General features: G+C 34.2%; 1 protein-coding gene across 1 annotated transcript in view; it reads right to left on the bottom strand.

The window, feature by feature from the left end:
- LOC139485625 (lipopolysaccharide-induced tumor necrosis factor-alpha factor homolog) overlaps positions 1-10080 on the bottom strand; it is a 36120-nt gene extending 26040 nt beyond the window's left edge. The window contains exon 1 of the mRNA XM_071270245.1: positions 10019-10080. Coding sequence (XP_071126346.1) covers positions 10019-10064 — 46 coding nt within the window. The 5' untranslated portion in view covers positions 10065-10080. The remainder of the gene's footprint in view (positions 1-10018) is intronic.
- Between the last annotated feature and the right edge of the window lie 2893 nt (positions 10081-12973).

Here is a 12973-nt window from a genome sequence, read left to right on the forward strand (position 1 = left end):
GAAACAGCAATCCATCATCATCAAACGTTTATGAGTCGCGCATCACGAATGGAAAATTACCTGTCGAATGCAATAAAAGTGCACACAAAAATAATGGCTGTCACGGAGAAGGACACTTATAATTTTGTCTGCTAAACAAAAATGGTAAATAAAGAACCTTTTATGACTGATGAAACATGAGGTTGTTCAGATTTTTCCAAGGCAGTGATAAGTTCGTCAAGACCATTCTCTCTCGTACTTAATGCCTCAATACGCCTCGCTAATCGTTGGTCTTTGGTTTTTGGTTTCAATATATATCTCTGTAGTTTGAATGTAAGTATATCCGATGAAACTAAATGCAGAAGGACTGCAATCTCGTGCGTTTCCTCGTAAAGGAAATTGTAATGTTTTAGAAGCACCTTTTAAGTGATCTTGGTAATGGTTTACCTGCAAAAAATAGCATGAAATTAATAATATCAGACATATGAAGAAACTTTCAAATTTTAATTGTAAATTTATCAAAACTCTTTTGTAAACACAACTTTAAACGAAAAAAAATGATAACATCCATTCATATGTTAACACATTGACATTCCGGTATTATACATCGTAAAAATATTTATCTGTAATTGTAAAAGCTATTGTAAAAAAGTTATTACATAACAGCAATGAACAGAGATGTCAGGGAAACAAAACACCCAGAACTTCAGTTGACTTAAGTATCTAACATATCCAATATACATATAATGCTTTTGATCTTCTTCTATTTATAGTCTATGACAGTTTTGTTGGTTAACTTTTAACATACGCACTTTCGGGTTTTATTATATCAAGCTTAAATATACAGTATTTTTCACTGGAATTAAAGAGATAATCGCAACGGCAATTTTCAAAGCGACAATTCCAGTGCACCGTTACGATTCAAATATGATGTAATGGTATAAAAAAAACTTGCAGCTGAGTAACTATTGACAAAACATGCTACATTTGAGAAAACATGACTGTAAAGATTTTACCTATATCTTCCGTCGCCATATTGGGATAGTCTAAATTCCAGTTACGATTATCTCTTTAATACCAGTGATTTCAAAAATACTTTTATATCGTGTGAAACTTGGTTACCATTACAAACCGTGTTCAATACTTGAATGGACTATGGCAAACGAGATTTAAATCAAACAATAATTCGGAAACACAATGTTCTACATAAAATGCCTGTACCATGTCAGAAATATGACAGTTGATATCCATTCCTTTGATGTATTTGGGCTTTTGATTTTGCCAGTGAATATAGACTTTCCTCGGAGTTTAGTATTTTTGTGATTTTAATTTTTTTCTGTACAAACTTTTTCAAAAGTGCAGATTTAAAACAGACGTATAGGGGGAAACAACAGTGTTAAACACTTTAATAAAACATTAGAAAGTATAGCAGTTAAATTAATAAACATTTGTATGTTGGAAAAAGTGTGCAGTTGTATCAATAGTAATAAGTGGATAAAGGGTTTGTACTCTGACATCTCCAAATTTATGAATGTAAGACAGTATTAAAGTCCAGATTTTTGTATTTCCTCATAGTGCATGATAATTTTATTTTGCCAACTGAAAGATCTTTAAAAGCATTTGAATCGAAGAGCAATTTGACCATTTAAGATGCATGAAAACTTCCGATTAAGTTGAAATGTATTATAACTTTGACTTTCCAAATTTACAAAAAGTATAATGAATTTCATATTAGAAGAAAACTAACTTACAGTTTAAGATATCTGGATTAACTGTATGACAAGCAGAAACAAGTTGATCTAAAGAAGGGTTTTCTTCTCTTCTGCACCACTCTGAAATGATTGGTTCCAAACATTCATCTGCCTCTGAATAATCCTCCTCTGTTCTCTTAAGAAAATCCGGCTCCAAACCCAACAATGAACCTAAATGTCGGTACTCCTGACCTTAAATTACAACGACATAGCATTTAATAAATACACACACAGAATAATCGAATGAAATTGCATATGACCGTTGTTATAGTTAATTTTTTTTTTTTAAAGTTAAAATCTTTTTTTTAAAGTTAAAATTTTAAAGGATTCGTCGGGAACCAAAAATAAATTATATCTTTTCAGCGTTTACTCATCAACACTTTGTTTTATTCTATTGCAGAAATCCTTAAATTCTGATGGAAGGGTATTTATAGATTTTGTTGACTCGACATTTTCCAGTCCTTCGCAGAGTTTATCACACAGAATTTCAGATCTTTTATGAGTATAACCTTGGACAGGATTTTATCTATCTTGCTTAGGGCAAAGTTTCCCACTTCGTTGTCTCCTATAGATTTTGATATGCTTTTCAAATACTAGTTGATCTTTGTAAAACTCAAAGTTTCATATTTAATCATTAAGTTATACATTAATAAATAATAGATTAACATTCAGCATTGAAAGTTATACATTCTAACATATCAAAGTTACACATATTATGTAAAATTCTTTAAAAATGAAGCAGAGCAAGCAGTGTCTGTATTTTTTAAAATTTCTGGCTCTGGCGGTTATATTAATGGTACCCAACAGTTTGGATTGTTAATGGAAAGAATATCATCAATATCTGAATGTGCTGACAAGTCTGTATATTGGAGAAAATGTATTATGCATCGCTTGTCATGTGCATCTCTCTTAAATTTAAAAAAAAATAACATGCAGTGATAAAAGAATAATTCTCTTGCAATGTTACCCTAGCAGATGATATGATACAGATGTGAAAAAAATGCATCTAATCTCCTAGAGGGCGATCGAGATTATGAAGACTTTTTACATTTGGTCAACGGTAATGTTTTTGACCAAGACTGGTGTCTTAAAGTAGTATTAAATATTGGCTCATTACATTGACTCGGCATGGCAGATTTTTCACTCCTAGTATGTCATCATTGCAAATGAGGGACGAAAGATACCAGAGGGACATTCAAACTCATGAATCGAATCTACACTGACAACGCCGTGGCTTAAAAAGAAAAACACAAAACTCAACATAGAAAAAAAAAAGACAAAGAAACACGAACTCCATCAAAAACTGGGGATGATCTCAGGTGCTCTGGAACCGTATGGCATTGCAGTACCTAGACGTTCCCTTACCCAGAAATTTTATCTATCTTTTCGGAAAGGAGTATTTAGTAAAGACATGTTGGTGTAAACATATGAGTACTAGTATTGGTTAAAAATGACACTTAAAAATGTGATTAATTAATAGTCCACGAAATAATTGGTTCTAATGAACTTCATCTAATTAGGTATAACATATTAACATGCAGATGGCTGTGCACATTAAAATAAATGTTGGTTAAATTAATATGGTTTCCTGTGTAATCTTTGTTTTTGTTTTTGTTATCTTTATATATCGCTTATTTTTAAATAAACTCATCATAGATACCAGGACTTAATTTGATATAATACGCCAGAAGCGCGTTTTGTCTACAAAAGACCCATCAGTGACGCTCGAATCCAAAAAAGTTAAAAAGGCCAAATAAAGTACGAAGTTGAAGAGCATTGAGGATAAAAATTCCTAAACGTTTTGCCAAATACAGCTAAGGTAATCTATGCCTGAGGTAGAAAAGCCTTAGTATTTCAAAAAAATCAATATTTTGTAAACAGTAAATTTATAAATATAACCATATCAATGACAATTCATGTTAGCATAAAAAGTGCTGACTACTGGGCTTGTGATACCCTGGGGGAAATAAATCTCCACCAGCAATGGCATCGACCCAGTGGTTGTAAATAAACGCATCATAGATACCAGGACTAAATTTAATATATACGCCAGACGCGCGTTTCGTCTACAATAGACTCATCAGTGACGCTCGAATCAAACAAAGTTAAAAAGGCCAATTAAAGTACGAAGTTGAAGAGCATTGAGGACCAAAATACCTAACAGTTTAGCCAAATACAGCTAAGCTAAATGCATAGTTCGTTAAAATACTTAATATATTTTTGCATAGTATTTATCAAGAATAATTCAATCCCCTTTACATCAATAGGCCGTATTTTTTTTTTTAGATACCAAATACTCTCTTCATAACACCACGTTATCTGAAAATGTGTTTGCATCTGTCCTGTCGGATGCCTGGCTTTCAGTGGTTGCCGTTTGTTGGTTTCGTTCAAACGTTTTTTTCGTTTCTCGTTTTGATGAAAATTAGACCGTTGTGGTTTTCCAGTTTTTATTATTTTACACTTGTCATTTTGGGTCCTTTATAGCTTGCTGTTTGGTGTACATGAGCTAACGCCCCGTATTGCAGGCCGTACTTTGACCTATACTTATTTCTATCTAATTTTCAAACTTTTGTGTTTGATCTGAAATCATATATACAATTTAACTTACCTATTGCAATTTGATTTTCATCTCTACATTTTCCCGAATTAATGACAACATCAAGCTATCGTCTTTGTAAATTTTATCTTGGAAATCCTACAACACTGGAACGTTACTTATACTCTCTAAATCATCAAATGATTTTTGCGAAAATGCATGTGTAATTCGTTGAACATTTGAATTCGTGGTTCACCTGTACTAACGAAAACCACGAAAATTGGTATCCAACGAATAATAATGAATCGACAGTACACAAAAAGTAAATACCATTAGGAACTTGAGTCTCGAGTTTCTTTGATTTGCAATAATGTTATGTTTACAGTCTATTTTTTTTAGCGTCGCTTAAAAATAATTCAAAGTGTTTATACATTTATAACCTATTTTACAGGTGCAATGTTTGGAAGTCTGGGTGCTATTGATGTTGTATGTTCTTTAATTGGATCTGTGGCTTCGAATGTACTTTATGGTACAACAGTTTCAATAAATGCTTGGCTTATATGGGCTGTGTTTGGCGGCTTCCATGTTGCTGGCTTATTATTACTTGGGTAATTTATCGTTACAGAATGAGGAATACTAATATATTTCTGTAAAAATTGTCAACAATGTTAGTAACAATGTATTGATATACAATTGAAAACAACATTAGTATTGCCTTGATTAAGTCGATAGAAATAAACCGATATTCAAATCTATAATATCGATTAAGAAGAGAAAAAATAAAGGTAATTGATAACAAGAACTATCTTTAAAAAAGATATCCGACGTATCTAAATTTGAGTATATGTTTAAAACTATCATTTCGACAACCGTCAGAAGTACAAAGATACCATTTAAATAACGTTTTCTCTGTTTGTGTTCAGTATTCTCGGTCCTCGTATCTTTCTGTTTACATTCACCAAAACCCCGCGGAAATCTCACATGCGTAGGTGCGTTCTAAAAGTCATGTACGTTCGTACAACAAAGTTTACATTAAACATTATCTAATTGTTCCGAATAAACATCTGTCACGGATGCAAAGAGCTTTTGGAAAAACAATTATTTTAATAAAAATATAAATCTTTGTAAGATCTAGTTTAAATATTTATAGTTTTTTACTTGTTTTCCATCACGATATAATTAACGAAACGTTTTTTCAAAAACAACCAAATCACCCACCATGACAGCATTTTGTCAAATCACAGAAAAGCTTTTCGAGCATGCGTATTCTGTTGCCATAGTTAAGCGTCCTTAAGTTCAAAGGGCACAAACCGAAACTATAACGACTACGTCGGAAAAATCGAGAGAACAGTATACAATCTAAGTATGGAAAAACTGGTTGCCTAGACAGGGTAAATAAACTCATCATAGATACCAGGACTAAATTTTGTATATACGCCAGACGCGCGCTTCGTATACAAAAGACTAATCAGTGACGCTCGAATCCAAAAAAGTTAAAACGAGACTTACTCTTCTATATTGCAAAAACAAAACACATAAACCAATTATGATGTTGAGGATGTAAAACCAGTTTTTATATAGAAACCGACTTGTTTGGCAACACTAAACCAAGCAGAGACCAGTTTCTAACAAACATAGAACTGTAAAAAACCATTGACGCTACAACATGCCCAGCCAGTCATCTTAAAGGGTTGCAGCGTGTTCGAGGTTTATGGAGAATCTATTTTGATTCTGATATCGATAGAGAATCCCTCATTACATTTGGAATAACAATTCGGAATAAAATTTATCCAGGTTTACAGTACATGCAGTAGAAACCCAAGGATAATGGTTAATGAAAGACCAACTTACCTGAAAATACGTGTTAAAAATGTGCCTTGCTCCGCCGAGGACGGACAGATTGAGCGAAGCTTAGATTACCACGGATGCGAGGTTATCAAAATGTACAGAGAACGATTGCGAGTAGATGGTGTTTTTTTTTTTATCAAATTGTCAAACTGGCGATAGAATCGCAATGGTAGCTCCTCTAAGTAAAGCTTTACCGAGATCTATCCTTATTGGTAAATACAGAGCAACAGTTATTCACCAAGGACAAGAAAATCACAATCAAGCGGAAATCTCATGCAATAAATGCCTACAGAAAGGTCACAAATGTTCACAGTGTCCAAATGACTGGGTTTGTCTTCATTGTAACAAACAAGGACACAGACAAGCAGAGTGTAATTTGCACCTAAGTGAAAGGGACGACACAGAAGACGATAGTTCAAATGAGGATAAATCGGAAACAGAAGACTCTGTGCAGATATCACAATCAATACTGCAACCAATCCCCAAAGACAGTCAAACAAAATCATCTATAGCTCCTTTCAGTAATGATCAAACTGTTACTAATACCAACAAAAGTGCAGACAACGACAATACATACATGTACAATCATGACTCGGGATTGGAAGCTATAAACACTTACACTCCAACAGATGGTTTACATAGAAAAAAAAAACAAAAAAAAAAACTGAATAATAATCAAAAGAGAACACAAGATATAAGCCAAAATTTCTAAGGAACGAACCAAACTCCAAGTAAAAAAACTGATAAGAGAAATGCAACAACCCCTACAGAAGAGTATCAAGAACGTACAGGTCCTGCACAAAAGACATTTAAACCGTAGGGCCAGTATCATATGTAAATCCATTACAATGCCATTGTTAAATAATTAAAACAATACAATGTTCAAATATCAATATATGTACATAGAATTTATTATTTTTATTTTACTGTCTTATTACGCAATATTTGAGGAATTATTCCTTAATAAGAAAAAGACAGGCGAAATTAAGATACCAAAAGGACAACCAAACTCACCATTCAAAATTGACTGACAACAACTTGGCTAAAAAAAAGGCAAAACAAACACATAACGCAACTGGATGCTCCGGGAGAGTAAGCAGATCCTGCTCCATATGTGGCAAACGTGTGTTAGAAATCTTACATTAGAGGTTATCTTTGTCGGTAGCATTTGCAAGTAGTCAGTGCTGCATTCGTGATCGTTTTGAAAAATCCGTTACAGATGGTCATGCATTGTTTTTTTTACAATAGCCGTTACGCTCATTCCCTCCTCGTTTTCGCGATTATGACGCCAGGATGTAATTATTCCTTGCAACTCTTTTTTTATACTGTATTATAGTTCTTGTAAGGCTTATACCCATAATGTTTTTATACGTAATCGGCGAAATCAATCTATGACCCTAAATAGGAAAAAGAAAAAGAAACGGCCGTTATACAATTGTTTATTCTTACCCAAATAAACACAAAGCACCAATGCTAATCCAAGTCAGTGTACCAGTTTCATATCGTGTAGAGGTCATTATATCAGCATGATAGGCTGTACATTGGGTTCGTAATGGTACTTCCCGAAACTGTGGTCCTAACATTGCTGGTGATGTGATGACCACGGTCGATTGTTGTCCACCTGCAGTATGATATGCATAATCATTTATTAACATCGGAACAACTCTTATATGTCCTTATTAGACGAGAGATAAGTTGCAAAACAAAGAACCATTTGAGGCAAAGGTCAGATGATATCTGCCAGGTAGTAATGAACACTACAAAATCATTCATGCACCTAATGTAGTTGACCTATAATTGCTTACAGTACTTGAAAAAACGAACGAACCACAAAAGTTTAACATTAACCAATTAACAATGAAAATGAATTCAAGGTCGGTTGAGAACTGCCAGACAAACATGTTCACCTTCCAAACATCCAATAACCAAGTATAGTTGACCTATTGCTTAAACATGAAATATGTCTGACGGGCATGTACACATGTAGATGTTGCAAGGAATCCACTAATAATTGTCCTATATATACTCATTACAAAAAGGATTTTTTTCAAGCAGTCACTGAACCATGATAATAAGGTCAAGGACAATGGACATGTCACAGACGGAAACTTGATAACATAAGGTATATACATACAAAGAATGACTTATACAGGTCTTCTACCTTCCGAAATATAAAGCTTTATAATTTGAATTTGAATGAAACGCGTATTCTGATTGGCAGCCAGTGTTTTGTCTATCAGCTCATAGACATAATTTTGTCATGAACGTTTTTTCAAGATTTACTCCAGCTTGACACCCCAAGGGTGACGGGTATAGAGATATGGTCACTTTGTCTTCTCCCGACCGGCAGTAAAACGCTTACCGAAGTGGGGCGTCCGATTGGCTGTGCGGGATGTATCAAGTTCACAGTCACGTCCTGTCAGAAGGGGGACGTTAAATCCGATGCCTCGTGTAAAGAGAGTGCCACGCTCTTTGTACGTTAAGAACCCTTGCAACAACTCTTTGAGGGGTCTTAAGGTGGCCTGTTGCAAGGCAAAATTTCTGTCCCTATTTTCAATATACCCTCATTTTCCAGTGGCAGTCCAAATTTTGAATCAACCAACAATCAATCAATCAATACTCCAGCTTGAAATGGAATTTTGAATTAAACATTAAGGAATGACTGTTTGTTCGCGGGTTATTCAGTGTGCGCCACATTTTTGAGGTTATTTGTTCATAGACAGAAAAAAAAATTACAGACATTCATTAGATACAAATAATTTACATCGCAGCTGTGGAATAGTTTTATACTAGTCCTAAATGTCGCATACGTCGCAGGCGAGACAACAATGACTTAATGATAAATTTCATATCTTAAATGATAACGTATAATATATATCACTTTTATACAAATGATATAAGTATGTAGTGTGATTGTCATAGGTTACTATCTTCTTGATGTTTACCAGGTTTCATAGAACAAAAACATTTCTTATTATCGCTGGAAATACCAATATATGTCTTCACTTTTTTTTTATCTTGGTTACCCGAATCAATGTTTGAATCGTAAACTCACAAATTGTGGATTAAAGAAATTTTTTAATTTCTATAAACAAACTCATGTCAATATATAAGCAAACGATAAAAACCCACACACTTGAAAAGACTAAAATATGCATGGTCTTCAAAATATACAAAAGTTTGTACAATATGCCTAGCTATTAAGTGTAGAAAGAATTTGATTAAACCATAGAAGAAGATATCCTTTAAAAAAAATCCTCCCCCCCCCCCAAAAAAAAAAGACCATACGGTATGGTTTTTGATCATTGTTGAAAACCGTACGGTGACCTATAGTTGTTAATGTCTGTGTCATGTGGTCTCGTGTGCAGAGTTGTATTTTTTTTATATACTTACAGATTTGATTAATAACTATCACATCTACCAATGACGAGTTTTCTGAGTTGCGAAGGCACCTACACACCAGATTGGATTAAACTAGTTTCATAAGACCTTTAACATTCCTATTTCAAAATCGGTCAAAGTGACAGTGATGAAAACAGTTTGAAGATAACACATGTAATGTATTTGAATAAAAACTGTCAAATAAATCAGTAATTTTCCCAAATCAGTAATTGTATTACTGTTTTCGTTGAGCTAACTATACCAACACATATATGAGTCTCCTTTCTGTAAGTTAAAAAACATGTTATACTTTTGTACCATAGACGCGCGTGTCGTCAACATAAGACTCATAAGTGACGATTAACTCAAACAGAGGCTTTATTTAAACTGTAACACATTAGATACATGTGTAACACGGATCATGTCCGGCAGAAAAATCCGAGTAATTAATGATCAAGAGTGTTGCAGAATCACCAATCTTCTAAATAAAACGATTTAAAAAAAAAAGTATATTAGTTCTTACCATGACTATACTGCGGCGGAGGAGGGAGATTTCCTTGCTTTTCCATAATTATTGACCAACGAGTAAACCAAAAGTTTTACCAAAACGTACCTATAAATCTCAATTTAAAAAGGTCAATTATAGATAAATGGTGATCGATTTTGAAATACAAAATAAATAAACTTGAGATACGATAATCAATGCGTGGTGTTATTTCAAAATATAAAAGAAAAAGATAATCTTTTCAAGCTAATATATCATGTTGATTTAAAAACAGTAGTGCAAAAGTGGGATTACTTATTCCACGAAACCTCTTTCTAAATTATTAACATCTATTTTATCAAGACGGGCTTCAAAGTTATTGTGAAACTGCTTATTCTAGAGGTGGCGTGAATCAGATGTGGATACTTAAAAATTCCAAAAATCTTTTAGATTACATACAATCTAACTCTCTTTCATCTTGTAACAGTATTAAAACTTTTGACTTTTCTACTCTGTACACAGGTATTCCACATTCCAAACTAAAAGACAAATTGAAAGAGTTGGTATTACTTTGCTTCATAAAAAAGAATGGCCAACGTAGATACAAGTATCTTGTCTTAGGGGGGGATAAATCATACTTTGTAAAGAATCACTCTGATTCAAACAAAAAATTCTCTGAAACCGATATTATCAAGATGCTTGATTTCTTGATTGACAACATATTTGTAACGTTCGGAGGACGTGTTTTTCAACAGACTGTCGGCATCCCAATGAGCACAAACTGTGCCCCTCTACTTGCAGACTTGTTTCTTTATTATTATGAGGCTGACTTCATACAGGAACTTCTTAGGAAGAAAGATAAGAAGTTAGCAATATCCTTTAACTCTACTTTCCGCTATATAGATGACGTTCTTTCACTAAAAAATTCAAAATTTGGAGACTATGTGGAACGCATCTATCCCATCGAATTGGAGATAAAGGATACTACAGATACAGTTAAGTCGGCTTCATATCTTGACTTACATCTAGAAATTGACAATGAGGGTCGGTTGAAAACAAAACTTTACAACAAAAGAGATGATTTCAGCTTTCCAATTGTGAACTTTCCATTTCTAAGTAGCAACATTCCAGCAGCACATGCATACGGGGTATATATCTCCCAATTGATACGATATTCCCGTGCTTGCATTTCCTATCATGATTTTCTTGATAGAGGGTTACGGCTCACAAGGAAGCTATTAAACCAAGAATTCCAAATGGTGAAGTTGAAATCATCCCTTCGTAAATTTTACGGACGCCATCACGAGTTGGTTGACCGTTATGGAATAACCGTTTCACAAATGATATCGGATATGTTCCTTACGTCGTAACTACAATCCCCTTCCCTTTCATGAATGTGACCTACCGAATTAGACTAATTACCGGATTTGTAATCACATAAGCAACACGACGGGTGCCACATGTGGAGCAGGATCTGCTTACCCTTCCGGAGCACCTGAGATCACCCCTAGGTTTTGGTGGGGTTCGTGTTGTTTATTCTTTAGTTTTCTATGTTGTGTCGTGCGTGCTATTGTTTTTCTGTTTGTCTTTTTCATTTTTAGCCATGGCGTTGTCAGTTTGTTTTAGATTTATGAGTTTGACTGTCCCTTTGGTATCTTTCGTCCCTCTTTTATTGTAATGGTGTCACTGTAAGATCTTATTTTTTCACCTTCGGCATTTTAAACAAAGGAGGGACAAAAGATACCAAAGGGACAGTCAAACTCATAAATCTAAAACAAACTGACAACGCCATGGCTAAAAATAAAAAAGACAAACAGAAAAACAATAGTACACACGACACAACATAGAAAACTAAAGAATAAACAACACGAACCCCACCAAAAACTAGGGGTGATCTCAGGTGCTCCGGAAGGGTAAGCAGATCTTAAACAAATCTTGCTTTAATTCCGACCCAAAAGAGAAATTAGAAAGAATATAATAGAGAACATCTGTCTGTCTATTCCGTTCGTCCGTCCTTAAATCGGCGCGTTCGTCCGTAGTTTTTTTTCGAAAGAGAAACCTTATTTTTTATATCAATATTTAATTCAGAAAAGTTGACTTTTATCGATTCGTCACCTCCGTTTTTTTCCTGTTTTCAACTTATACACAGTGCATTGTTGCAAAAGTTAAAATATATTCACTTCAAACTATGATAATGCTCAAATTTGTAATTTAATGTTATCTGCGTTATATTTTAGATTTTTTTTTTGGGGGGGGGGGGCAAAATGTGACTGGGAAATGAAAGATTGTAAATTTCATTTTCTTTAAGAGAATGGTATGCTAAAAGGAAACACAAGTTAAGCTCTGCGTGATACATATATATTCAAGACTTTGTTTAGTTCGTACGTTCGGACTCTTCACTGGTTCTACCTTCACCAGGAACACTCAAACCCAAACATTTGAAATCCAAAGATGTATAAGACATAAACACATATGACTTCGAAATGAATATTTGTCGTGAATTTCTACTGTGTAATTTCTTTCGATCAGGACCAAGATTTTTATAGTCTTATATAGTAATAAAGGGATATGGTATGGTTGCCAATGAGTAAACTATCCACCAAAGTTCAAATGAAGGGGATGTATGCAGCTATGGCTAAATGTGGAGCCTTCAACAATACCGTAGAGTCGGCTATAAAAAGATCCGGCATAAAAACAATTCAATTGAAAAAATTAAGGGCCTAATTTTCGAGAAAAAAAACCCCAACAACGTGACAGACATGATCGAACGACAACAACTTAACTGCAGACTCCTGCTTGGTCAGGATAGTAAAGAATGTTGCGTGGTAAACACATTGTGAGAGCCCAACTTTTCCCTTACGTAGGACAGTGGTGAAACAGCACAACATAAAACAAATTATAAAAGTCAGTCTCTTGTGGAGAGTTGTCTCATTGGCAATCATACCATATCTTCTGCTTTTATATCAACTCATCAGACAAAACACAGGACAAGGC

This window comes from Mytilus edulis, chromosome 8 (assembly GCF_963676685.1).
Source record: "Mytilus edulis chromosome 8, xbMytEdul2.2, whole genome shotgun sequence".
Classification (NCBI taxonomy): domain Eukaryota; kingdom Metazoa; phylum Mollusca; class Bivalvia; order Mytilida; family Mytilidae; genus Mytilus; species Mytilus edulis.